At 65.1% G+C, this 25,981-nt stretch overlaps 3 protein-coding genes across 8 annotated transcripts in view; 2 read left to right on the plus strand and 1 right to left on the minus strand.

Annotated features, from left to right (window-relative positions):
- The window catches only part of SBNO2 (strawberry notch homolog 2), a 51,443-nt gene extending 40,080 nt beyond the window's left edge, over window positions 1–11,363 (plus strand). For 3 of the 5 annotated variants that reach the window (XM_053220250.1, XM_053220249.1, XM_053220252.1), the window contains 21 exons: window positions 77–194; window positions 432–537; window positions 943–1,096; window positions 1,937–2,113; window positions 2,613–2,710; window positions 3,373–3,455; window positions 4,537–4,728; window positions 4,976–5,145; window positions 5,709–5,840; window positions 6,323–6,458; window positions 6,543–6,655; window positions 6,764–6,835; window positions 6,916–7,024; window positions 7,236–7,310; window positions 7,768–7,950; window positions 8,814–8,908; window positions 8,992–9,084; window positions 9,218–9,349; window positions 9,582–9,658; window positions 9,890–10,080; window positions 10,159–11,363. In XM_053220250.1, the coding sequence (XP_053076225.1) occupies window positions 77–194; window positions 432–537; window positions 943–1,096; window positions 1,937–2,113; window positions 2,613–2,710; window positions 3,373–3,455; window positions 4,537–4,728; window positions 4,976–5,145; window positions 5,709–5,840; window positions 6,323–6,458; window positions 6,543–6,655; window positions 6,764–6,835; window positions 6,916–7,024; window positions 7,236–7,310; window positions 7,768–7,950; window positions 8,814–8,908; window positions 8,992–9,084; window positions 9,218–9,349; window positions 9,582–9,658; window positions 9,890–10,080; window positions 10,159–10,625 (2,973 nt within the window). In that variant the 3' untranslated portion in view covers window positions 10,626–11,363. The remainder of the gene's footprint in view (window positions 1–76; window positions 195–431; window positions 538–942; window positions 1,097–1,936; window positions 2,114–2,612; window positions 2,711–3,372; window positions 3,456–4,536; window positions 4,729–4,975; window positions 5,146–5,708; window positions 5,841–6,322; window positions 6,459–6,542; window positions 6,656–6,763; window positions 6,836–6,915; window positions 7,025–7,235; window positions 7,311–7,767; window positions 7,951–8,813; window positions 8,909–8,991; window positions 9,085–9,217; window positions 9,350–9,581; window positions 9,659–9,889; window positions 10,081–10,158) is intronic. The other 2 variants (XM_053220251.1, XM_053220253.1) reach the window with 1 other exon arrangement.
- A 1,475-nt stretch (window positions 11,364–12,838) lies between these two features.
- GPX4 (glutathione peroxidase 4) lies at window positions 12,839–15,179 on the minus strand. Of its 2 annotated transcripts, none has more exons than XM_027049489.2 (7): window positions 15,022–15,179; window positions 14,062–14,156; window positions 13,828–13,972; window positions 13,517–13,668; window positions 13,394–13,418; window positions 13,154–13,213; window positions 12,839–13,075 (listed from the first exon to the last, which is right to left on the minus strand). In XM_027049489.2, exons 1-7 carry the CDS (start codon window positions 15,103–15,105, stop codon window positions 13,043–13,045), a joined length of 594 nt encoding a protein of 197 aa, XP_026905290.1. In that variant the 5' UTR covers window positions 15,106–15,179; the 3' UTR covers window positions 12,839–13,042. The 2 variants fall into 2 exon arrangements, with proteins under 2 accessions (XP_026905290.1, XP_026905289.1); XM_027049488.2 differs by lacking the exon at window positions 15,022–15,179 and adding an exon at window positions 14,427–14,654.
- Window positions 15,180–20,316: 5,137 nt separating this feature from the next.
- On the plus strand, window positions 20,317–25,826 carry POLR2E (RNA polymerase II, I and III subunit E). The gene is made up of 8 exons (XM_027049501.2): window positions 20,317–20,476; window positions 21,499–21,673; window positions 23,462–23,577; window positions 24,122–24,202; window positions 24,762–24,820; window positions 24,915–24,993; window positions 25,159–25,239; window positions 25,466–25,826. Exons 1-7 carry the CDS (start codon window positions 20,420–20,422, stop codon window positions 25,222–25,224), a joined length of 633 nt encoding a protein of 210 aa, XP_026905302.1. The 5' UTR covers window positions 20,317–20,419; the 3' UTR covers window positions 25,225–25,239; window positions 25,466–25,826.
- Window positions 25,827–25,981: the final 155 nt, after the last annotated feature.

The raw sequence follows: 25,981 nt of genomic DNA on the forward strand, positions 1-25,981 counted from the left end.
GTGGCCTGGGGCATCCAGCCAGGGTCCCCGGGGCTGTCTGTCTCCCAGAACAGTCCTTGACCCCTGCCCGCACCAGATCGTGTTTGACGAGTGTCACAAAGCCAAGAATGCCAGCTCCACGAAGATGGGCAAGGCTGTCCTGGATCTGCAGAACAAGCTGCCCCTGGCCAGGGTGGTCTACGCCAGTGCCACAGGTGGGGGGGGAGGCGCGGGGTGGGGGGGGCGCCCCGGGGGGCCTTGGGAGCACCTGGTCCAGAGGCAGGGCTTCTCTCCTCAGGCAGATGCCAGACCCGTTCGGGGCTCCCTCTGCCATCTGCCTCCGCCCGCTCGGCACCCCTGGCTGTGAGCCTCCCGGCCCCCGTTCCTGGGCCTCCATTCGAGTCATTCCCGGGTGTTCAAGGCCCCTGACCTTGCCGGCTCCCCCAACCCAGGTGCCTCTGAGCCCCGGAACATGATCTACATGAGCCGCCTGGGCATCTGGGGGGACGGCACGCCCTTCCGAACCTTCGAGGAGTTTCTGCATGCCATCGAGAAGAGGTGGGTGCCCTTCCCTGCCCGAGACTGGGGCTGGCGAGGGACCCACAGAGGGCGCTGCTTCTCACGCCCCAGGGCCCAGTGTCAGGTGTGTCTGCTCTACACCCTGGCCTGTGCTCGTCCAGCCACCAGAGGGACCTAAAACTCACTCTTCTGCCTCCTGCTGCCCATCATCACTCCAGGAGAAGGAGCCCCCCTCACTCCTGCTTTTCTTGCATCGCCCCCCACGCCTCTCGGGCCCAGGCAGATGGGAGCACAGGGCCTTTGCGTGTGCTGCCTCCTCCGCTCTCTGTGTGCTTGGCCCTTCCTCACCCTCCAGGGCTCAGCTCCCGGTATCAGCCCCTCCCCGAGTCACTCTTGTTCCGTGGGACGCAGCATGTGGTCAGGTGGCCCTGTCCTCGTCCGCAGGGGCGTGGGCGCCATGGAGATCGTGGCCATGGACATGAAAGTCAGCGGCATGTACATCGCACGCCAGCTCAGCTTCTCCGGCGTCACCTTCCGCATCGAGGAGATCCCGCTGGCCCCAGCCTTCGAGCGCGTCTACAACCGCGCGGCCCTGCTGGTAAGCAGGGTGGCCGGGCTCTGTGACCACACGGACACGAGTGTGCGTGTCCCTTGGGAATGACGCTCCCGTCCCTTCAGCACCTGTCCTCGCGGGTGCCACGGGGAGTTGGCCCGTCGAGACTCACTCCTGCCGCCAGTTCTCTGTGGCCGTAATGACGGGGCCTCGTTGTTCCCGGAGCTCACGGCCGCTGTCGGAGTCCGTGTTTCCGTGCCTGTGGCGTGGCCCCATCTTCGTTGGCATTCCTGTGTCGTGGACGGGCTCCTCTGTTCTCACGGTCCCATCTCGCCCACACGGGACAAGCCCTGGGCGTCAGCCCTGACGGTGTTGATGATTTGAAGTACAATTCAAACCTAGTTTGGGCCGTCTGCCCCATCCGCCAGCACTGCTGACACGGGGTGGGGGTGGGGGGTCGTTCTCTCTGGGGCGTCCCGGGCACTGGGGGAGGGCGAGCAGCATCCCCGGCCCCACCCACTCGATGGGGCCCCCAGTCGTGACGGCCACAGTTGTCGCCAGGCACGGTCCTGGGTGAGACGCCCCGGTCTGAAGTGTCAGGAGCCAAGTGGCTGCTGGCAGAAGGCGGTCACTGCAGGTGTCCCCACCCCTTAGCAGAAGCAGCGTCTCCTCACCTCCCGCGCGGAGTCTGCCGTTCTCACCGTGGCCTCGCCAGAATCGCACGTTTTGGTTTTCTAACGTTTCTTACTGTCTGGTACCAGCAGCACCTCCGTGTTGCTCTGCTTACCACCCGCTCGCCCCCCACGATGAATCCCAGCCGGGACGGGAGCCGGGCGGCGGGGAGCGGCTGGGCCGCAGCGAGCTCAGCTGGGCGTGTCCTTGCAGTGGGCCGAGGCCCTGGGCGTGTTCCAGCAGGCCGCCGACTGGATTGGCCTGGAGTCCCGCAAGTCCCTGTGGGGCCAGTTCTGGTCGGCCCACCAGCGCTTCTTCAAGTATCTCTGTGTGGCCGCCAAAGTGCACCGGCTGGTGGAGCTGGCCCGGGAGGAGCTGGCCCGGGACAAGGTGAGCCGGCAGGCACAGCGCCCAGGTCGGCGGGGCCGGCGAGGCGCTCTTCCCTTGTCGCCTCGAGAGCCGGGCAGGGCTTAGGGCTTTGCGGTTACACCAGGAGCCCTGCACTCTTGTGTGGCTGGGCCGAGTCTGTGAGGACAGAGAGTGGCCTGGAAGGTTCCAGTCCTGCCCGACCTAGCCCCCCTGAAGCAGGTGACAGGCATGGCCTGGCCCCCCGGTTTTCCACGTCCAGGCAGGGCTGGCAGGAGCCGGGGCAGAGGGTAGTGAGAGGGTCCAGGAGGGCTGAGGCTGTGTGGAGTCTCAGGGTAGACTCCGGTGTGTTGGGGGCCTGGCAGCCAGCAGGACACCAGGGGCGGAAAGAGAAAGAAGCTGAGGCCAGCTTGGTTTCTGACGACCAGGGGCTTCCCTGTGGGCCCGTCTGGGGCCACGCTCCTGGGCTGGCCAGTGGGAGTCTCAGAGCCCAGCTCACCCCCGACCTCCCCCACTCCCCAAGTGTGTGGTCATCGGGCTGCAGTCCACGGGTGAGGCTCGGACCCGGGAGGTGCTGGACCAGAAGGACGGGCAGCTCGATTGCTTTGTCTCCGCCGCTGAGTGAGTGATGCTCGAAGCCCCCAGGGTGGGCGGGGACGGTCCCCCCCCCCCTTGCGCCCCCACCCTCCGTTCTCCCTACGTGGCAGCCAGTGCCCTGTGACCCCAGCCGTGAGAACCCAGGTGAGCATCTGCTCAGACACTGCCCCAGCCCTCAGAGACGACAGGCCGGGACGATGAGCCATGGGTGACCCCAAGGCTCAGAGGGTGCAGCAAAGGGACCTGGGATTTCGGAACAAGGCTTCCAGGTGCCCATCCCCCACATGGCTGCAGCACTGCTTCAAGGACAGCGCAGGTTTTAGGAACTAGCCTTTGGGGACCCTAAAGCTGCAGGCCTCTCTTCCCAGGGCTGGAAAGCCTCCTGGGCCCAGGGCCCCTCAGAGGTGGTTAGTCTGCGCACAGAGCCCTTGATGGCTGGAGGAGGGAGCCCCACTCAGGGCCCCACCCCATGCCCAGGCCCTCACGGTGAAACTGTGGCCCTGGGCCTACTCTCACCCTGCACCCCTGCACTCTCCACACCCTCCCTCCCTGCCCCCACCCCCCCCAGTCCTCACACCCTCCCTCCCCGCCCCTGCCTGCCTTCTCCAAACCCCAGGCACCCTCCCCAGAGCTACTCCAGGTGCGATTTCTCTTGTACTGGGAATAATTTTGCTTCTTGATTTTAGGGGTGTCTTTTTGTCACTAATTCAGAAGCACTTTCCTTCAACCAAAAGAAAGCGAGAGAGAGGAGTTGGCAGTAAGAGAAAACGTAAGCTCCCCCCACACCCCCCAGCCTCTGATCTCTCTCCCATCTCCCATGCACAGCCTGGCTTGAAATCCTCCTTGGTCTCCCTCCCGTCCTCACTCGCTCATTCCTCTGCCCCACTGTCCCGTGTCTGAGCATCGACCCCCCTGCTGCTCGCTGCAGAGCCAGGAGGGTTCTGTCTCTGAGCAGGCCCAACTTGGGTGCCCCCCCCCCCACCGCCACCCACGCGTCCAGGGGACAGCAGGTGCAGAGGCACTCGGCACAGCTTCCCAAGAGAAACCCCGTGGGTGGCAGCCTCCAGGGTGCACTCGCTGCACGGGAGACGCAGACCCCAGCAGGGCCTCTCCTCAACCTCCCAGTTGGCCAAAGACCAAACCCCGGTTCCGCGGGACGGCGTGGCTAGCTCGTCCTCGGGCAGCAGCCACCTGTGGCCCCCAGCGTCGCCCTCGGATGGGGGAGCTTAAGATTCTGGTTCTCGGCCTCGCGCTCCCTAGGTGGAAACCAGCCCGGCGCCCCCACCACGCTAGCTCGTGGGCCACGATGGGGCTCAGGAAGCGCATCCCAGGAGGGAGGTCACCCTCCCGGCGGTGCCTGCATGGGCTGCTTTCCAGCAGAGGCTGGGCATCAGCTCACTGTGGGAAGCGAGGCTCAGAGAGGCCAGGCAACCCAGCTGAGGTCACACAGCCAGACGCGGGGCATCCCCGAGTATGGCAGTGTACATAAGGTGCCTAGACCACCGTCCCCTCAGGACCTGGGTACATCCTTTGGCCGACCCAACCAGGCAACCAAGGTTGCCGTGTGAGGTCAGGCACCTGGCCTCCCCAGGCACCAGCCAAGAGTAAACTGAAGCGTCAGGGCGTCAGACAGGGACGTTAAAACTGCTTTGCACCACGTCCTGGCTGACGGCAGGACCCGGGAGAGCACCCAAAAGCCGGACGGAGCAAGAGGCTCAGGCCACTCGGGTCCCGGCACGTGGGTGTGGCCCTGGACTGCCCCCTTCCCCTCCTGAGGCGTCGCTGTGAGCTGGGCCCCTCAGGAGGGAGGAGCGGGCTGGGCCTCCATGAGCCTGGTTCCTCCTGTGCAGGGCGGCCACGGGGCCGTGGGGCCAAGGCGCCCAGGCTGGTGTGCGAGGTGGCAGGCGTGATCCGGATCAGTGACGACAGCAGCACCGAGTCAGATGCCGGCCTGGACAGTGACTTCCACTCCTCCCCTGAGTCCGTGCTGGATGACGACGTAGTCATTCTGGACGCCATCGGGCTGCCGGCCGATGACCGCGGTGAGGCCCACAGCCCAGCATTTGCCACCTTACAGACAGGGGAGTCGGGCTCAGAGAGCCATCAGGGCCATGCGCCTGGCCTGAGGCAGAGGGGGTTCACACCAGCAGTCCGGGGTGAGAGAACATTCCAGATCCCTACACCCCCATGCACACGACTGTGCCCCACTCCTCAGGGACCCCTTCACTGCTTCCAGTGGGGCTGTGGGCAGGTGGGCTGGTCGGCACCCCCTGACCTCTGGCCCTGCAGGGCCCCTGTGCCCCCTGCAGCGAGACCCACACGGCCCCGGTGTCCTGGAGCGTGTGGAGCGGCTGAGGCAGGACCTCCTGGCCAAGGTGCGGGCGCTGGGCCGGGAGCTGCCCGTCAACACTCTGGACGAGCTCATCGACCAGCTTGGGGGCCCCGAGCACGTGGCTGAGGTGAGCTTCCACAGGGCCCCCTCGTGGCCACCCCGGAGTCCCCGCACAGCACCGTGACGTGGGGTTGGAGCTGGGAAGACCCCAGGTCCAGCATCCAGTGTGCAGCCCAGGAGGCCGGGCCGGCTGGTGGTGGACTCCCCCTCCCACAGCCACGGTCACCCTGCCCCCTGCTCCCCACCCCGGCCTGGCACCCACCTTCCCCACACACCCCCGTGTGCTCTTAGTCCCCAGGCCTGTCCCCCTGTGTCTCCTCCCTGTCCTCCCCACCTGCAAACTGTCCCCTTTCTTGGGATGTCCCTGTGGTGACAGCCCAGGCTCTGGTTTTGCCCCAGGGAGCAGGTTTATAATAGAAAACGTAGGACGGAGTGAAAATCCTGCTGTCTGCCCCTGGGCGACCCGGGCCTGGCACCAAGGCTGTCCTGGCCAGGGTCCACAGTGTCCCTAGCACACACACACTCCAGGAGCTCCGGGCACCCAGGCAAGGGGCCAGGGAAACAGGCATGCGGGGGCCCGTCCCTGACGGCCTCACCGGCTGACTGCTGTTCCCCCCTCCCCCACCCCAGATGACTGGCAGGAAGGGCCGTGTGGTGTCCAGGCCCGACGGGACGGTGGCCTTTGAGTCTCGGGCAGAGCAAGGCCTCTCCATCGACCATGTGAACCTCAGGGAGAAGGAGCGCTTCATGAGTGGGGAGAAGGTGGGGGCACGAGGCCGGGGCCCGGGGGGTGCAGGGGATGGGCTGTGTCAACAGGTGCCCCCCGTGTGGGGGCAGCGGGTGAGGACCCTGCGTGACCAGGGAGGTGCAGAGTTTCTGAGGGGCTGGCCCCAGGACCACAGCCCATCGCGGCCCCCGCTGGGCGTGTGTGTGCACGAGTGCCTGAGCGGGGCCCCCACAGGCCTCCCTGGCTGTCCCAGCCTCCAGTCACTGTCACGCTGCTGTCTGTCACTGCCCAGGGGCCGCTGCGAGGCCCTCCACTGGAACTCAGTGTGGGCTGCTCCTCTCCACCCAGGGCAGGCCAGGGGTGGCCCACGGTCCGTTCTGAGCCCACGTGGGCTCCCCCACGGACAGACACTTACTCCTCCCGTACTCACCTTACACGAGTCCCAGTGACCCACGTGAGGCGCGCAAGGCACAGAGGAGCAGGCAGGGTTCCGACTGTCCCGTCCGTGTCCCCCCAGCTCGTGGCCATCATCTCCGAGGCCTCCAGCTCTGGCATCTCCCTCCAAGCGGACCGCCGCGTCCAGAACCAGCGACGCCGGGTCCACATGACACTGGAGCTGCCCTGGAGCGCGGACCGGGCCATCCAGCAGTTCGGTGAGTCCCACCCCGGGCTGCCCCGCCCCCGGGCTGCCCCCCCCCCCCCCCCCGCGGTCCCTGAGAGCCCTCCTCCGCCTTCAGGCCGGACCCACAGGTCCAACCAGGTCTCTGCCCCCGAGTACGTCTTCCTCATCTCCGAGCTGGCCGGGGAGCGAAGGTTCGCCTCCATCGTCGCCAAGCGGCTGGAGAGCCTGGTGAGCGGGGCTGGGCGGGCTCCCCCGGTGGGGGGGGGGGGGGGGGGGGCGCGGGGCGGCGCCGGGAGGAGCGGGACAGTTCCTGACGGCCTTCCCCATCCGGGGCAGGGGGCTCTGACCCATGGGGACCGCCGCGCCACTGAGTCCCGTGACCTGAGCAAGTACAACTTTGAGAACAAGGTACCTGGGGAGGGGGAGGGGGGCAGGAGGGGACGTGTCCATGCCCAGGGTCCCCTAACGCCCCTCCTCTCTGCACTCAGTACGGCGCCCGGGCCCTCAGCTGCGTCCTCACCACCATCCTGAGCCAGACTGAGAACAAGGTGCCGCTGCCCCAGGGCTACCCCGGAGGAGATGCCGCCTTTTTCCGGGGTGAGCTGGGGATGAGTGAAGGTCTCTGCGGTGTGGGGACAGCTTGACCCGGAGCAGTCTGGAGCACTGGGATTGGCAGACTGGATTTGTGTCCAAAGAACCCCCCTTCCGCACAAGCTTACCGAGGGGGCACTGGTGGCAGGGCGGGCACCCCGGGCTGGCTGGAGGGCTGGCACGGGGCAGAAGACATTCGAGGCCCCCCCTTCTGCAGATATGAAGCAGGGCCTGCTGTCGGTTGGCATCGGTGGGCGTGAGTCCCGGTCTGGCTGTCTGGATGTGGAGAAGGGTGAGTCCTCCACGCAGAGCCCCCCCCCGCCCCCCCAAATCCATGGGAAGGCCCCCACACCTCCCAGGCAAAGCTCCCGGGGCCCTGCTGGGGCTCCCGACGCCCTGAGCTCCCCCCCGCCCCCCCCGACTGCTCCATCAAGTTCCTGAGCACCCCCCACCCCCCAGACTGTTCCATCACCAAGTTCCTGAGCACCCCCCGCCCCCCCAGACTGCTCCATCAAGTTCTTGAGCACCCCCCGCCCCCCAGACTGCTCCATCACCAAGTTCCTGAGCACCCCCGCCCCCCCCAGACTTCTCCATCAAGTTCTTGAGCACCCCTCGCCCCCCCAGACTGTTCCATCACCAAGTTCCTGAGCACCCCCCGCCCCCCTAGACTGCTCCATCAAGTTCTTGAGCACCCCCCACCCCCCAGACTGCTCCATCACCAAGTTCCTGAGCACCCCCCGCCCCCCCAGACTGCTCCATCAAGTTCTTGAGCACCCCCCACCCCCCAGACTGCTCCATCACCAAGTTCCTGAACCGCATCCTGGGGCTAGAGGTGCACAAGCAGAACGCGCTGTTCCAGTATTTCTCCGACACCTTCGACCACCTCATCGATGTGGACAAGAAGGAGGGCAAATACGACATGGGCATCCTGGGTGAGGGCTGTAGCCTCCCCGGGGCGGGGGCCTATGGGGGGTGGGGGTCTCCAGAGCCCGAAATGGCCCTGACGGTGTTGCCCCTGTCCCTGCTCCAGCCTCCTAATGGAGGGACTGTGGCCATGCTGGGGTGATCCCCATCCCGGTGAGCAACTGGGAGGGCCCTGGAGGGGCAGGACTTGGAGCACCAAGAAGACTCCGTCTCGGGGAGGGGGGCTGCTGCAGCCTAGTGCCGTTCCCTGAGGACCAGAAGGTTTTATTTAGGCCTGAGGGGTGTATCCACATGCTCCACGTGCTGGTGGTGAGCCTGGCACGTTTGCTCTCCTCATGCCAAAGGAACCTGACGGCTGATACCCCACAGCAGGGGCCGGGGGGGGGGGGGCCACAAGCCCTCCTGAGAGAGACCAGAGTCTGTATTTTCAGCTTCGAGGACCAGTCTCTGCCCGAGTGTACAACTGGGCCGTGGTAGTGAAAGCACAGACCACGGGAAACTGAGTGGTCACGGCTACATGCCAATAAAACTTTATTTATAAAATCGGTGGCAGGTATAGTTTGCTGACTCCTATGTAACCATCCCCACAAGAGCCTCGCAGAGCTGGGGCCCTGAGGGGCATGTTGTCTGTAGTCACATCTAGTGTGAGTGTCCAGTGGGGGCTGGGGAGGCGGCTTGGACCCCAGGCCACCATGGGAGGGGCCACTTGCCATCCGGGCCATCTCTGCCGGGGGAGCATCCACTGCACTCCCTAGTGGACATCTCTGGGGTGTCCCCGAGAACTTGGGACGGACGGCTCCCGAAAGCCCAGAGCCTGGAGCCTCGTGGCCCCCAGATGGGAGGGTCTCACCCCTGCTCGTTTTCTCTGCAGACCTGGCTCCAGGCGTCGATGAGATCTATGAGGAGAGCCAGCAGGTGTTCCTTGCCCCTGGGCACCCACAGGATGGGCAGGTGGTCTTCTATAAGGTGAGTGGGCGCTAAGCCGCCCAGCACGTGCAGGCCCGGCCCCAGCACCCCTCACCCCACTCTGAGCCCGCATGCTCTTGCAGATCAGCGTGGACCGCGGCCTGAAATGGGACGAGGCTTACGCCAAGTCCCTGGAGCTGACGGGCCCCCACGACGGCTTCTACCTCTCCTACAAGGTGGGTGGCTCGGGGGGGCCCCCAACATGTCCCCAGGGGCGGGACCCCAGCCGATGGGGAGGGGGCGGGGAGGGGCAGGGAGGGGCAGGCAGCATCGCCCCCACCTCCCCACCTCCTGCGCACCCCTGCCCAGGTCCGGGACAACAAGCCCAGCTGCCTCCTGGCGGAGCAGAACCGCGGCAAGCACTTCACGGTGTACAAGCCTAACGTGGGCCGGCAGAGCCAGCTGGAGACCTTCGACAGCCTGTGCCGGAAGTTCCACTGGGTAGGCGCCGGCTGACGGGGCGGGGGGGGGGGGGGGGGGGGTGCCTGTGCCCCCTGGCGCACGTGCTCCCCTTTCTGCAGGTCCCCAGGCCAGCCCTCTGTACCCAGCTCACCCGGCTGCCGGTGCAGGAGGAGCAGGCCTGGGGCACCGTGGACCTTAGCTTCCCGATCGTGCGCTGGCAACCGTGGATGGTCAGCCCATGCGGGTGGCTCACGCGGCTGTGTGTCCCCAGGTGACGGCGGAGGAGGCCAGGGAGCATTGGGAGAACAGCTACGCCTTCTCGCTGACGCATTGCAGCCACACCGCATGGTGAGGGCCGGGGTCGGACTGGGACGGGGGCGCGACAGCTTTGCACGGCCTGGCCCTGGCCTCTCTGCAAAGCACGTGTACGAGGAGGGTCCCCACAAATGGCACAGGGCAAAGGGGGGGGGGGTGGGGGCCGCGTTGGGTGTCCGGGGCGTCAGGGAGCTGGGAGGCAGCGAGCAGGACGGTGCGTGGGGCCCGTGGGATCCGAGCCTCCCCTCCCCCGCCCCGGCGCAGGAACAGGCACTGCCGGCTGGTGCAGGAGGGCAAGGACTGCGTGCAGGGCCTGCGGCTGCGGCACCACTACATGCTGTGCGGGGCCCTGCTGCGCGTGTGGGGCCGCATCGCCGCCGTCATGGCCGACGTCACCAGCAGCAGCTACCTGCAGATCGTGCGCCTCAAGACCAAGGACCAGAAGAAGCAAGTTGGTGAGCAGGTGGGCACGCCAGAGGGGCCGGGCGGGAGCGGGCACCGCTTCAGAGGCCCTGACCCGCCCCGGCCCCCAGGCATCAAGATCCCCGAGGGCTGCGTGCGCCGCGTGCTGCAGGAGCTACAGCTCATGGACGACGACGTCAAGCGCAAGCACGCGCGGGGCCGGGGCCTCCCCGCGCCGCCGCCGCCGCCCGCCCTGCGCCCTCTCGAGCTGCCTTGCGGCCCCGGCGAGGTCCTGGACCTCACCTACAGCCCGCCGGCCCAGGCCTTCCCGCAGCCCCCGCCCTTTGCCTTCCCGCCCCCCGACCCCATGCCGGCCCCCGGCGGCCTGCCCCTGGGCGCCCCGGACTCCGCAGCCGATGCTGCCGCCGCGGCCTTGGCACACCAGCGCCGTGACATCAACTTCAAGGAGGTGCTGGAGGACATGCTGCGCTCCCTCAACGCCGGGCCTGGCGCCGGGGCAGCCGGAGCGCCCGCAGGGAGCGGGGGGCCTGAGCGGCAGAGCGTCATCCAGTTCGGGCCCCCCTTTCCCAGCTCGTAGGCCCAGCAAGCGACCCACAGGCGGCGTCCGAGGGGAAACTTACTTATCTGCAATACGCACGTCTCCGTGGACTCGAACTTCTCTCCTGCCGGCCTGGGTGGCGGGCGGGCGGGTGGTGAGCCGGGGCCCAGGGCCCCCCTGCTGACTTCCGGGGAGGGGCTGCCGCGGCCCCCCCCCCCCCCCGCCCCCAGCTTCCGGAGGCCTCCACTGTAGTGCCTTCCCTACCGGGCAGACCCCTCAAGATGCTGCCCGCCCTTCGGGGCCCTCCCAGGCAGCGCAGGTCCCACTCAGGATGTCGCGGGGTCCAGGCTTGGGCAGGGCCCGGGGGTGAGGGGCACACCCTGCCCGTGCCTCTGCCCTCTCCTGCCCTCCAGGCCTAGGCAGGAGCTCCCCATCCCACCTCACCCCACCCACCCTCAGGGCCTGGTCTGACCAGAAACCCCTGAAATCCACAAAACTGGGTGGCCCCAAGAGCTGGAAACTCAGGAAACCCCAGGTGCTCAGGGCCCTGCCTTCTCTGGGGGACTCCATGGGACAGACCCCACCCCCATTAATATATGCAATTCTTCCCCACTCTCTCTGCTCCCTAAATTATTGCCCCGCCCTCTCTCCCAGGCCCCAGAACCTGCCGTGGAGCTGGCGGTGTGGGTGGGTCCCTGGTTTCTATGTGTATTTATAATTAATGCAGGTGTACATATGTAAAGAGATCTTTTTTTAAATATATGTGCCTTTTCACTACCTCCCAGATTGTCTGCTTCTCCAGCCTGCGGAGACCACGGGGAGAGGAAGGCACGGTGTGTCTCCTCCAGGACCGTTTAGCGGTTGCCCACGGCGGCCCCACTCAGAGGAGGTCGAGGGGGCTGTTGCCTGTGGAGGGAGCCAGGCGGGTGAGACCAGCCCACTCCTCTCCCAGACCCGCGGGAGGCCGAGGCCAGGGCAGCGGTCAGGGCCAGGCTGAGGAGACAGACCCACGCTACAAGGGGCCGTTGTCTCCGGTGTCTTCCCGGCACCAGAGTGGCAGGCCAGCTGCCTTGGCCCAACCCGTGCCAGCCCTGCTGTGTCTCGGGCCAGTCACCGGTTGGTTGCCTCCTGCCTGCCGGGGAGACCCGACACCCCGGGACACTCAGGGTGGTGGTGCTCTCCAGAGCAGCTCCCCTGGTCTCTGGTGTGCACAGCTGCGGCCCCTGCTCTGGTTTATTCCCAAGGCTCCCTCACGGTGTTGGTTCAGGTGGGTGGGGCAGCCCAGGACAGGAGGGCCAAGAGCTGGGCCCTGGGGAGGGCAGGAACGCACGCCAGGCCCTTCCCGGAAGCCGCGGAAGCACACCCGGGTCTGGTCCTCAGGTTAGAAGGGTCTCCCACCAGCCAGGACGTGGACAGGTGAGGAGCCGGGAGACCCAGGGGAAGCAGCTCTAGGGTGGCTGGGGTTCTCAGCCTGGCTACTGCAGCCCTCCAGCCCCATCTCTCTGCTGCTGACCTTCACTGGAAATGGGTGGGGGCTGGGGCGGGGGGGGGGGAGGAGGGACAGGACAGACCCAAGTGCTCTCCAGCCGTGCCATCCTCTGCGCCCTTACCAGGATGGCCCCAGGCAGCTACAGGCAGGAAGCTGTGACCATGCCTCCCAGGCCCCCCAGACCGTGGATGAGCGTTGGCCTGCAGGACTGATGGCCTCAGGCTATTCCCACCCCTTCCTGGGGCGGGGGACTGTAGATAACGCCCCCACGGCCGCACCAGATGAGGCCCCGTGGGCAGGCCTGGATGCCCTGGCTCAGTGTCCAACAGTGAGGCCTGTCTAGTGCATAGGCCCTGCCTGGCACGGCTCTGTGCCCAGACCAGCTCGGCCTGATGCTCAGCCCACCCCACGTGCCTAGTCCCTCCAGTGGGCAGAGCCACAAGGCCCCAGCCCCCTTGGCCTCCCATCTAGGCACTGGGGAAGACCGGCCACAGGCAGGCCCTGAGCAGCGGGCTAATACCCTGGATGAGTCACAGTCAGTAATTCCTATCACCTCCCACAGGATCAGCCTGTGCCCAGCAGGCGGGGCTGCTAAGATTAGCGGGCGCAGACGCAGCCCTAGGAAGCCAGAGAACTCCTGAACTCACAAGAGCCTGGGGAGCTAACACCACCCTCCTGCCCCTGAACCAGAAGGCCCCCAGGGCAAAAGGCTTCCCCGCCTACCCCCCAAACCCACCCCAGGGAGGCAGGAACTTGCAGCAGGCCAATTTGTACGTTTTATTCCCACAAGATAACCGGGGGGGGGGGGGGGGCGCCGAGCCACGAGCCGGGCCGAGGAACCTTCCTCCGGCAGAGGGTGCACGCCGGGTTCTCGGGTCTGCCCCACCAGCAGGCTGGTTTTCAGGCAGACCGTCATGGGTGCCGGGTAGAAGGCTCCGAGGGGCAGGGGCGGCGCATCCTTGTGGAGCTAGAGGTAGCAGGGCAAGTCCTTCTCGATCACCTGTGGGGGGAAAGGGGGTCAGCGCTGGCCTCTTCCTTGGCCCCCACCCCCCCAGCGGGCCCCTGCAGAGGAACCTACCAGGGGCTCTTCCATGGGACCGTACCGCTTCACCACGCAGCCATTCTTGTCAATGAGGAACTGCAGGAAGGGGCCGCATCAAAACAGGGACCCCGCAGCTCTGGGGGGGAAATGCGGCCCCTGGGGCCGGGGCTGGAGTCCCTTTGGGCAGGGCACTGAGCTGTGGCTGAATAAACGGACCCAGGGGCAGGAGCTGGCCCTGGACACGGTCCTAGCCTGTCCCCCCTTCCCCCTTCTTACCTTGGTGAAGTTCCATTTGATGGCACTAGAAGACAAATGTGAGATCATGAGAAATCTGTGGCGATTGCGGACCCCCCGGGGTCCCTGTGGACCACCCTGCCCCCTCCTTTGCCCTGCACTCACTTTCCCAAGATGCCCCTCCCCTTGGGCTGGACTTTCATCCACTTCCACAGCGGGTGGGCATCATCCCCGTTCACACAGATCTTGCTGAACATATCGAACTTGACATTATAGCCAGCAGCGAACTCCTTGATCTCCGCGTTACTCCCTGGTTCCTGGGGCAAGCAGGGGCATTGGGGTGAGTGAGGACAAGCCTGGACTCCCCCTGGTCCCCGCTGCCACAGGCCCGACCCAGATCTCCCCACACCCGCCCACCCTAGTCTCGACCATCCCGACACAGGGACACCTAGGGACACAGCTGGCCAAGTACGTACCTGCCTCCCGAACTGGTTGCAAGGGAAGGCCAGGATCCGTAAACCACACTCAGCGTATCTGGCGTGCAGGTCGACAAGCTGAGTATAGTTTACCTCCGTTTTGCCTCATTGCGAGGCCACGTTGGTGACTATGCACACGAAGCCCCTGGAGGAGAGATGGTGCAGTCAGGCCAGGTCAGGGCCATCGACCTTTTCCCCTGCCTCTCCCACCAGGCAGGTATGGTATGTACCCACCGGTACTTGTCCAGGTTAACCATGTGTCCATCGATGTCCTTGGCTGAGAACTCGTGCATGGACTGAGCACAGCGCCAGTCGTCTCGGGAGGCACACTGTAAGGCAAGGGCACCATGAGGGGCCTGTGAACCTCGCTGCCACCTGGCCCATCGCCCAGCTCGGGGTCCCCAGAGGAAGGACTCCCGGGCGGATCCGCGCCAAGAAAACCATGTCCCCGAGACAAGGAAAAACTGAGGACGACTCCTCCTCGAAGGCGCCCGCCGCTTGCGCGGCACGGCGCATTTGACAGAGGACACTGAGACCCAAAGAGGGTTTGGGACCCCGCCAGGTGGCTCCAGCGGCGGGTGTGGAGGCCCCGCGCGCACCGGATCCCGGGAATCGGCGCTACAGCCGCTATCACAGGTCACGAGCGCCGCCTGCCCCGCTCTCTCTAGACGCGGCTCCTTCCGTCGGGGGCGCGCCCTCTTACGCCCGCAAGCCCCAGCCTTCCGCCGCGGGGGGACTCGGCGCCGCCGCCTGCCCGGCAACCGGCGCCGCTGCCCGCGGCGACCCGGGGAGCCGGCGGCTGTGCGGCCCATGCCGGACCGTTTCCGGCCGCGCCTGTGCCCCAGGGCCGCGCCGGGGGGACAAAGGGCCGGTAGCCAGGGCGCCCGGCCGCCCGTCTGTGACGCCACCGCGCGGGGCCCAGGGGAGCACGGGGCGGGGGAGGGGCGGTGACGCCCCGCGGCGCGTGACCCGGGGTTTCCAGCCCACCGGGCGCCTCCCGTTCGCCGGGCCCCGGCCGGGGGCGCCAGCGGCCGAGGGTGCCCAAGCCCCCCCAGCCCCCTCGACGCAACCCGGAGGCGCCCATCGGGGGTCCCTCCTGCCCAGGCCTGCTCCCGAACGCCCCCCGCCCGAGTTCTCCGCGGCCCCGCGCGCCTGCCCAACGGCCCGTCGGCCCGCCTCCGGTGCCCAGCTCACCATGGTGCCGGCCAGGCCGGGCGCGGCCACGGCTCCGCACAGCAGCGCCGGCTTCAGCAGGCGGCACAGGCGGCTGAGGTTCATCGCGGCGGCGGGGGCGCCGGAGGCAGCGACTCCTCCCCTCGCCGAGCCAACCAATGGACGCGCGCAGGCGGGCCTGGCCTCCCCGCCCTAGGCCACGCCCAACAGAGCCCTCATTGGTTGTACGCGCAGGCGGGGCGGACGCGTGGTGACACCAGCCAATGGGAGGCCGGGGTGAGGGGCGGGCGGGGTCGGGGCCGGGCCGGGCTGGGCTGCGGCTCCGCGGCTCTGCGCGACTGCGCATGCTCGCCGGCGGGGAGGGCTGCGAGGTCCGCGCAGGCGGCGCGGCGCGTTGGCGAGTTTAGGACGGTTATCCGGCTGGTTGACCTCGGCACCGCGGGATGCCTGACCACTTGAGATAGTACTGGAAACACGTGGTGGGGGGCTCGAACTCCCAGAAATATCGCCCAGCTCTTTGAACACTGAAGGTTTTCTTTTAAAAGTAAATAAAGTCAGTCGGGGTCAGACTCCCGCTCACTGGAGACTGCGGTGTCGCTGCGGGGGCGCCCCGCCCGTGGGCCCAGCGAAGGCCGGGGACCACCCAGCGGCGAGCGCCCGCCGTTACAAGCAGCGCGTGAGCCCGGGGCCACTAACCAGGCGACGGTTAGCGGGCCCCTGTGGCCGCGAGGACGCGCCGGTGTGTGCGGGGCAGCGGTGGCACACGCCGGGGGAGTAGTCTGCACACAGTGCAGGCGTGCTCGGGCATTTGGCCGAGTCGGTCCAGAAGACAGAACCGCCCGCTCTTGGGAATTGAGCCAAGGAATTCCTCAGCGGCCCGGCCGCCCCCACTCCCAACCCTGCCTGGACTTTGACCTGTGGACGAGTGGGTGTTTTCAGCTTGTGCTACAGCGCACTTCTTATCCCCTTCTCGGATCCTCCCGTGAACATTGCTGCAGAGACGGGGGTGGGGGGGGGGGGGTAGGACTCTCGGCTTGGTTCACTTGGGGGGCGCCAATGAGACCCCCTCCCACCCAGGCTTGCCAAAGGGCAGAGCTGGGGCCCTTGGCCTTGCGCCACGCTTAGAGGTAGAAGTGCAATGAAATGAGGAAGCCCATTCCAACGGCCAGGCCCTGTCTTGCACAATGGCCTTCACGTGGCCTCCTGCCTCCAGTGCGGCTACCAGAGGCCCACTTGTCTGAGTCACCTCCTGGAAGAGAGCCCCCATAGTCCCACCTGGGCAGCCTCACTTCTCAAGAAGGAGCACACCCCCACCCCCCACCCCCCACCGCCCGCGCGCCGCCCATATTGCTTCCTCCCTGGAACCGTGGGGTGTCACGGCCACATTGGGGAAGGACCCTGTCTGGCCCTGGGGGAAGACTGCTGTTTTCACTTTTGCCGCAGTTGTGACCTATAACTTTGTCATAAAGATGGCCCCCGAGGCTGTTGGTTATTGCAGGATGGGCCAGAAAAACAGCTCAGGGCAACGCCCTTGTGCCCACCCCGCAGGAGGAGAGAGGTGGAGCGAGCTGGCAGCACCCATGTCCTGAGGTGGCCAGAGGCGGAGACAACAACCCATGTGGAGGCCAGCCGGAGCTGCCGGTGGGGCGTTCGGGCTTCACGGCTTCTGCCAGAGACACTCCGTCTCACAGAGGGGGCCGTGGAGTCTTGGGAAAGTCTCAAGGCTCCAGGAAGGCTTCCCTGTGGTGGCCTCAGTTCCTGTGTGTCCCCAGTGAGGGGGCTCATCTGGCCACTGGCGAGAGGCCTTTTCAAAGTGGAAAGTTTTTCTAATTGAGATAAAATTCACATAACATAAAATCCACTATTGTAGCCCTTTTGAAGTGCACACTTTTTTAAGATATTTAAAATGTACAACCATCTCCGCTAGGTAGTTCCAGAACATCCCATCACCCCAAAGGAAACCCAGTCCCCATCATCAGTCACTCCCTGTCCCCTCCCCCAGCCCCCCGCCCCCACGAGCCCCTTCCTGTCCGTGGAAGAGCCTGTTCTGGAAATTTCACACACGTGGACTCACACCCCGTGTGGCGTCTGGTGTTGGGTTCCCTCCCCGAGCGTCGTGTGTTCGGGGTCCGTCCGCGGGGCGGCGGGGGTGGGCGCCTCGCTCCTGCTCTGCTTGTGGCCAAGTAATGTTCCCATTGGTGGTGGACACAGTGTGTTTACCTGTTCATATATTGATGGAATTTGGTTGTTTTGAACTTTTGCCTTTGTGATGTTGTACAAGTGTTTGTATGGGCATACAGTTTCATTTTTTTAATTAAATTTTTTTTTCTTTAATTTACACCCAAATTAGTTAGCATATAGCGCAACAATGATTTCCAGTAGATTCCTTCATGCCCCTTTCCCATTTAGCCCATGCCCCCTCCCACAGCCCCTCCAGCAAGCCTCTGTTTGTTCCCCATATTTATGAGTCTCTTCTGTTTTGTCCCCCTCCCTCTTTTCGTACACTTTCATTTCTCCTTGGTATGCACCTAGGAGTGGAATTGCCGGGTCAGATGGTAAGTCTCGTTTAACCTTGTGAGCAGCTGCCGGACTGTTTTCCATCACTGCATTTTATATCCCCACCCAGGAGCATGTGGATGGCGGCCAGAGTTCTGGACTCAGCCTCGGCCATGTGATACAGCATGGCGAGAGGTGCGAAGGAGCAGCTTGCCACTCTGTGTCTCTGTGCCCTGGCGCTGAGGGCACAGTCACTGGACTCTGAATCATCAGAATGATGCTCAGGCCTCGGCAGCCTCTCTGGGGTCCTGAGGCCCCCCTGGCCCCGTGAGCCCTTTCTCCTGTCTCTTCTGTGCCCTGTGGAACAGCAAGACTACCTAACATCTACACACTCACTACTGTATTCACCTGCCACCCATGCCTGGGCCCTCTTGGGGTACTATCCGGGCCACCTTTCCTTGGGGCCGGCCTCCCCCCGTCCCCAGGTTCCAACAGTCCTGCCTTCTCCCCTTGCCAGATCTGCCTTCACGCCAGCAACCTAGACAGATGCCATTTCTCCCGTCTTAAAACCGCTCCTAGCTCCCTCTCCCTCCACCTTTGGCCCCCCTCCCCTTGGCATTCACGTCCACATCTCCAACTCCTTTCCTCTCATCCATCCCACCCTGGCCAGGCCCCCTCCTCATCTGCCCTCCTTGGGGTCACCAAGCTCCCGTCCAACCTTCACATCTGCTCAAACTGCTGTTTCGTGGCTTTGATGGTTGCTCTCTCCCTCCTCCTCCTCCAGACGCTTTCTTCACCTGGTTCCAGGGCACCTGGCAACCTCCTACTGCCCTTTATTCTACTAAGGAGCACTCATGTAACACTGCTGGTGCCAGGCACTGCCATCATTAGTCAAGCGCCCTGAGAAGTGGGTGTTGTTTTTGTCCCTGTTCTACGAGGCAGGGGGAAGGGAGGCATTTAGGTACAAAATTGTTAAGGGATGTGCCTCGGTTCACATAGCCAGGACTGGAGGCCAGGCCACTGCTTCAGGATCTGTGTCCCGCTCTGTGCCCTTCTGCTGCTGCTTCCCTCTCCTCGGCCTCCACATCTTGGCAAGGCTCCAGTCCTGGTCTCGGATCTGTTTGGTGACCCCGCCCAGCCTCCGATCTCCAAGTCTGCTGCACCGCCCCCCCCACCCCCGCCTCCCAACCTTGGACTTTGCCCTGGATTCCACTCATATCCCAAGGTCTCCCTGATCTCTCTCCTTGGGCCGCAAGGAGATCATTTCTTCTTTCTTTCTTCTTTCTTCTTATTTTTTAAGTAATCTCTATGCCCAATGTGGAGCTTGAACTTCTCCTCCACCAACTGAGCCAGCCAGGTGCCCCCAGAGCCCCTTTCTTTCTTTTTTTTTATTTTTAAATTTTTACATTTATTTTTGGGAGACAGAGACAGAGCATGAACAGGGGAGGGGCAGAGAGAGAGGGAGACACAGAATCTGAAGCAGGTTCCGGGCTCCGAGCTGTCAGCACAGAGCCCGACACGGGGCCCGAACCCACAAACCGCAAGATCATGACCTGAGCTGAAGTCACACGCTCAACCGACTGGGCCACCCAGGCGCCCCTCCAGAGCCCCTTTCTAATCTGTCACCCACACCTGTCTCTCCCTGGCCTGTTGGCCCCAGTCAGGGCTGCTCTGTTCTCCCTCTTCCCTCTCTGTCTCTCTCTTCTCTGTGTCCCGTCCATCTGCTAATCTGTGGGCTCCACCTTCAGAATACCAGGACTCTGCCCACTGCTCTGCCCAGGTCATCCTCTCCACCCCTCCTTGGTCTCCCTGCTCAAACACTGAGAGTGACTGACAAAGTTAACCCAAGCTTTTCAACCCAAGCAACAAGGCCTCCCAGGGTTTGCCTCACTGCACTCTTCAACCTTCTGTCCTCCCCTCCCCCCACAGGCCTCCTTGCTGCCAACTCACCAGGCAAAGTGCAGCCTCAGGGCCTTTGCACACACTGTACCTTTTGATAGACCTTTCTATAGACATTCCCACAGCTTCCTCCTTCTCTTTGGGCTTTTGCCAGAGTCTCTCTCGCTCCTTGCCTTCCCTGACCTCCTCCCCATTTGAAACTGAAAGTCTCCCACGTTGCTCAGCGTGGTCTACCTTTTCTTCCATAGCATTGTCACCTTGTAACATTATCGTCTGTTGTGCTCACCGTTTCTGTCCTGTGTCTCCCTGGAATGTCTGTCTCTGTGAACGTATCGCTCAATGAGAAGCTCCTGATGGGCCTCCAGTGGGGCGAGCGCTGAGCTGGGGGCAGGGGTGGATGTGCAGTGGGGGTTGCGGGGAGACACAGGTGGGAGCACCTCATGAGCCCAGGAGCTATGCCAGGCTCCTCCCAAGCACAGCCGTCCCTTTAGACTCTCACCTAACCCTCTAAAACGGGGACACTTTCTTTCCATTGCACAGAAGGGAACACCAAGGCTCATGGGCATTAAGTTGGATGCGGCCCGCAGCACCTGGATGCATATTTACAAAGGGCCTACAAAGTTGCTCGGCCCTCTCTGGGAAGCGAGGAGACCGCTGCCTCCGTCCGGCCTCAGTTTCCCCTCCTGTAGCTCGCCTCCGCCTCCCACGATTCTAAATCCAACTCACAGAGACCAGCGTTGAGCGGAAACCACAACTCCCGAGAGGCCCTGCGGCCAAAGCCACGCGAGAACTGCCGAGGCGAGAGTGGGCGGTTCCGTTCGCACGCCTCTCGCGCAGCCAACCGCCGCTCTCTGAAGGCCCGGGCTGCCCTTGGCGCTGCCGCTCCCGAAGGTGTCTGGATTCAGGCGTTCGCTGTCGACAGCCCTCCACGAGACGGACTGGGGGCTTGACAATGGCTCGGCGCAGGCGCAGTCGGCGAGGGTACTGCCGGGCTGGGGCGCGTTGACGCGGAGCGGCGGCGGCCATGGACGACGAGGAGGAGACGTACCGGCTGTGGAAGATCCGCAAGACCATCATGCAGGTGAGCTTGCTCGGCTAACGCGGCGAGGTCGGACCAGGACGAGGTCCCTGCGGCGCGCAGCGGGGCCGGGGCGCGTGGAGGACGGAGAGGCCGACGGCCTGTGGCCGAGCCGGGAGTCCGGCGGTCCCGGGGCGGGGAGGAGGGGGTCTCCCTCGAGCTGGAGAGAGACGGCGGACCCCTGTTCTCCCATTTGGGCCTGTTCCTGGAAGGCTTGGGCTCTAGCCCGGGTGCCTGGCAGAATCCCAGAATCGGGGCTTGGGGGGAGCCCTGCTGGTCAGTGAGGGCGTCTGACTGATGTTTCTGTTCGGCGGCTACTTCACGGCCTCGGCCGCCACCTTTGAGCTCCTCGCGTTGTTCGGGACAACTAACAGCGACAGTCTGGCTGAGCGGTCACTGCAAGGCGTGCGGTTTAGCCGCCCGGTGGGAGGGGACCCGTGCGATCCCAGGCCTGGGAGAAATCCCGCCGGAACTAAGCCCAGGCGGCCGCATTCAGCCTCTTCTTACCGCTTTGCAAAGCTGCTCTATGGCAGGGACCAGAGCAGCCGTGCCCAGGGGCTGCGCTGGGGGCCCTGCAGGCTGTGGGGGGACAATCAGGCCAGGGGGTCTCATGGAGAAAAAGGGTGGGCGCAGGGCTGGGTAGCATCTCTGACCTTCCCTCTCTCCGCCTGGATCCTCTTCACCCACTGGAGGAGCCCTGGCCCGCCCAGCAGTGCCCCTCCCACTCAGACCCCAGGGCCGTAGCTCTGCGCCACCGCTTCCCGGTCACGGCCTGTCCCCGAGGCTCAGGATAAGGTGACAGTTGCATGTGTGGCAGCTGGTTGTCTGGAGCAGCGCAGGGGCTCTCTTGGGGTGTGCCCTGGCCTGTGTCCCCACCTGCCCATTTCCGTCTGACGTCTACACGCACCTGTCGCATCAGGCCCCCAAACCCCGTGTCCTTCTCTGCAGTGGCCTCATCTGGCCCGAGCTCTTCCCGCCAGCTCTCTCTGCCCTGAGGTCACTGGGCTAGCTCGCTCTCTCTGCAGCTCTGCCATGACCGTGGCTACCTGGTGACCCAGGATGAGCTGGACCAGACACTGGAAGAGTTCAAGGCCCAGTTTGGGGACAAGCCGAGTGAAGGGCGGCCACGGCGCACAGACCTCACGGTGCTGGTGGCCCACAACGACGACCCCACTGACCAGATGTTCGTCTTCTTTCCAGGTGAGGGCCGTGCTGGTCCTGGGCTGTGTGTGTCCTAGGGGTCACGGTCCTAGTAGAGCCATCGGGGGGCCTGCTCGGGGGTCACATGGTAGCAGCTGCATGCTGTGTGACCAGTGTCTACACTGACCCTTTTTATTCTTCCCAGCCTGGAAAGAGAGCACCCCCCCCCCCCCCGCCCTTTCACTGCAGACGATGACATTGATCTCTGACTTCTCTGAGCACTTTTTCCAGCTTCCTTCTCCTCGATCCCCTTCCCCAGTTTTTCTTCCTCGGCTGTGTTCTCCACCAGGATCGTCACAGGCCTCCCAGGGGGGCCCCCAGACCCCTCATGACCTGAGACTCACCTGTGTCCTGTCTGGCCCCCACCCATCAGCCCAGCCTCCAGTCTCCAAGCCTCCCGTTCCCTGCAGCCCCTTCCTGTGCTGCTGTAGGGTTCTGGCCCCGTCCCGGGCCCCGTCCATGCCCCTCACCGAGCTCGGGTGCCACCTCTTCCAGGTCGAGCGAAGAGCCCACCAAGGGGTGTCCCGGGCCCCCTGTGTCCCTCTGTCTTAGCACCTGCTCCACTGAGGCAGCCCGACTCTAAGGCCCATAAGGGTCGGGAGGCCGTGTTGTGGGGTGAGCACTTGGGGGCCCAGCCCACTGCCTGCAATCAAGGGGGGTGGCACACATTTACAGAATGGACCCAGCTGGCGCTTTGACAGGAAGCGTCCCCATGTGTGAGGCGTGGTTATTGGAGGCGTTGGTGCTTAACCACCTGCGTCCCTGTGGCGCTGTCTCAGCCTCCTGAGAGTGGGGCGTCCGTGTTCTCCCGTGGGCCATAGCTCAGGACTGGGGTTCCTGCCGTGTTAGCCCACACAGCACCCCCGACCTGGCGGCTTGAGCGTCCGCGACCGCTCCGCTCCCAGCGCCGGAGGCACGAAGTCTGACGCCAGGTATCAGCAGGGCTGGTGGTCTGTGAGGTGTCTCCTGGCGTGTGGGTGGCCGCCTTCTCCCTGTGTCCTCACACGGCCGCTTGCTCTTTGCGTCTCCGTCTTCGTGTCCTAGAAGGACAGCAGTTGGTTGGATTGGGGTCTGCCCCGATGACCTCGCGTAAATTTAGCGTTGTTTCCAAGTGCAGTCACGTTCGAGGTATTGGGGGTTGGGACTCTAACGTAAGGGCTCGGGGGGGGGACACGACTCAGCCCACGATACTGCCCGTCGGTGGAGCAAGGGTCTCAGGAGGGTGCCATGATGGAGCAGCGGGCAGGGGCCTGGCCGGGAGCCCCACGTGGGTCCTGGCACCAGGGGCTGCCCGTCTGCTGGGCTGCCGGAGTCCAGAGGTCCCATAGTGCCAGGCTCTGGGCCTGTGCGCCGTGGTGACCCGGCACCCCACCGGCAGTGCAGGGACGGGAGGTAGTCTCCGTGGTGGGACGTCGGGCTCCCGTAGACCAGACGAAGCGCTTGATGTGGGCGTTCCCAAACCCTGGAACCACTGAGGCCCCGGACCACATGAGTCCCAGATCCTCCTTCCAGGAAGGGGTCCAGTAAGTCCGGGGTGCCAGGCCCCTTTCAGCTCCCCAGGTGACGTGGAGGCAGCCAGCCCCCTGCTCTGGGAGCCAGCAGCCAGGTTCCTGTCGTGCGTGTGGGGAAGCTGAGGCCTCAGAGAGAAGGGGCCGTTCCGGAGTGGCACAGGGAGGGACCCCTCGGCAAGGCAGAGCTAGCACCCGGGTGCCCGAGAGGGCGAGGGAGCCGGGCCTGCACGGCGAGAGGGGCCCCGGCAGTGCAGACCGCCGTGCGTTCTGTCCGCAGAGGAGCCTAAGGTCGGCATCAAGACCATCAAGGTGTACTGCCAGCGGATGCAGGAAGAGAACATCACCCGCGCCCTCATCGTGGTGCAGCAGGGCATGACCCCCTCCGCCAAGCAGGTGGGTGGGGGCCCCGCCGCCTCTCCTTCGGCCCTGAGCGCCTCGCTTCCCTTCCTGCCGCAGCTCCTCACGGGGCCCTTCGGCCATCCCGAGGGGACCCCCGGGGACTGGGATCTGAGGAGGAGCGGTTGTCCCTCGCTGAGGGGCAGGGCCAGAGTGGCGGGGCGGTCAGCGCCCCGTCTGTGGCGGGACGGGACGGAGGACCAGTAAGCACTCTCGTCCTGTGCTTGGGGGCTGCAGGGCACTCCCAGCCCCATCGGCTCGAGGACGAGCCCCGGGAGCGTTTTGTCAGATGGAAACACGCGAGCATCACCTGGTTGTCACCGTGACACCAGGCCGAGGCCCCTGTTGGGTGGGCGGGCTCTCCCTTTGGAGGAGCCCGGCTGCCTGGTGGTGGGTTTTGCTGAATTGCAGCGCTTGGCGGTTTATTGGGGTGTGAAAGCAAACCCTCTCTGGCTTCCCGCCCCCCCCCGCCAGCCTCCAGGGGGCGAACGGTGGGGTGGTCCTGGCTCTTGGCTGTGCCTGAGGGTGGTCTCTCTTCCAGTCGCTGGTTGACATGGCCCCCAAGTACGTCCTGGAGCAGTTTTTGCAACAGGAGCTGCTCATCAACATCACAGAGCACGAGGTGGGGGCCTCAGGTGGGGGCTGCGGGGAATGGGCCCTCCTCCCCAGCGGGGGCTAGCGAGGGATGAAGGGAGGCTGGGAAGGCAGTGCCGGGCCCCACAGTCCCTCACCCGCTGGGGGATGGCAGAGATGTGGGCGTTTGCCTGAGAGTAGGAAGGCAGTGGGGACGCGTCCCCGGGGCTGGATGCTCCCGCTTTGGGGAGAGCCGGTCTGGTGATGGAAGTAGGGCAGGGGTCCCTGAGTGTGGTCCCGGACGGGCCGCGGCAACATCACCTGGGAACTCAACCAGGAATGCAGAAACCCAGGCCTGCTTGGCCTGCACAGTCCGGAAGCCCCGGGGGGTGGGGGCGGGACCCCAGGGCTGGTCTGCAGGAGGCGCAGTCTGGGGAACCCCGTCCACATGTGGAGGCGGGAGCAGGATGGGGCTGCGCCAGGACATCTGTAAACCCCGGCCCCTCTGGCTAACGTGGCGCGGCAAGGCAGCTGGCCAGGGCCCGCCTCGCGCCCCTTCTCTGTGTGGGGGCTCAGCGGGGCCTGTCCTCAGCTCCTCCTCTTGGCAGCTGGTCCCGGAGCACGTCGTCATGACCAAGGAGGAGGTGACCGAGCTCCTGGCCCGGTAGTATCCTTTCGGCCCCCTCCCCTGGGCCCCCGCACCCCAGTCACCCCCACCCCCGTCAGCTGAGCCTGGCTTTTTCCCTGACTGAGCTGCTCAGTAAACTCCGAGAGAACCAGCTGCCCAGGATCCAGGCTGGAGACCCGGTGGCCCGCTACTTTGGGATAAAGCGAGGGCAGGTGAGGACTCGCCCCCCCCCCCCACTTGGGGCTCCCCCAAGGGCAGGTGAGGAGTCCCGCCCCCCCATCACCCAGGCCCCCCCCCCCCACTCCAGATCCGGGGTGGGCTGTGACTTCAGCCTGTGGGGAGGTCCCAGCCCCTGTTCTGCTTTGGCACCTGCGCAGGTGGTGAAGATCATCCGGCCCAGCGAGACCGCGGGCAGGTACATCACCTATCGGCTGGTGCAGTAGCCGCCCTGCTCGCAGGTGAGATGGCGCCTCTCAGGGGAGGGGGGGTGCTGAGCGGGAGGGCCTGTCCGTCTCCGGCCCGGGAGGGAGCACACCGTTCCCGCCCACCGGGTTGTGGCCGGAGAGCCCCTTCTCCCCGCTGCCCGCGGTCCTTCGTGTGTCGTCCACTTGTCGCCGGGCTTGGAGGCAGCTGGCTCAGGCTCGCAGGACCGACTAACACGCCTTCGTCCTTCCTCTCGTCCAGCGGCCCGGAGTCCCTCACCCAGGCTGAGGGCGGCAGCTGGCCCGCCCTGTGGGAACAGTCACCCCAGGAACCTCCTCACTGCTGCTTCTCCACACCCCTGGGCTGAAGGTCTGCGTGTGGCCTCACCTGGACCCCGCGTGAGGGCGCCTCCGGAGCGAACAGGACGGCGCAGGGAGGCCCTCCGGCGCCCGGTGACCAACTGCAGTCCCGGGTCCAAGTCTCTGGCCCCCAGCGCCTTGCTGTCGCCGTGTCCTGTAGGGTGGCCCCGGGGACATCTGTGAGCTGCACCCGTGGCGGCAGAGAGCGAGTTGCTGCTTGCTGCCGGGTGTTTTTAAGAGTTAAAAGTATTGGAGTAAATAAAGCGGCCTGTCTGGAAGTCAGAACGACCGTTTGCGACGAGTGGCCTTGCTCGAGGCTGTAGGCCCTAGGCCCCGCCGGGGGGACTCCGCCCCCTTGTTCTGTGGCGCCTGCTGCCCCGGAGGGTGGCCGTCCTCTCTCGTCCCTGTACCGAGCCTG

The sequence above is a fragment of the Acinonyx jubatus genome, chromosome A2 (genome assembly GCF_027475565.1).
Source record: "Acinonyx jubatus isolate Ajub_Pintada_27869175 chromosome A2, VMU_Ajub_asm_v1.0, whole genome shotgun sequence".
NCBI lineage: Eukaryota > Metazoa > Chordata > Mammalia > Carnivora > Felidae > Acinonyx > Acinonyx jubatus.

Coding starts and splice junctions, on each gene's coding strand:
- POLR2E (XM_027049501.2), top strand. CDS start 20,420: ATGGACGACGAGGAGGAGACGTACCGGCTGTGGAAGATCCGCAAGACC. Junction 20,477..21,498: donor TCCGCAAGACCATCATGCAG/GTGAGCTTGCTC, acceptor CTCTCTCTGCAG/CTCTGCCATGACCGTGGCTA. Junction 24,821..24,914: donor ACCGAGCTCCTGGCCCGGTA/GTATCCTTTCGG, acceptor TGAGCTGCTCAG/TAAACTCCGAGAGAACCAGC.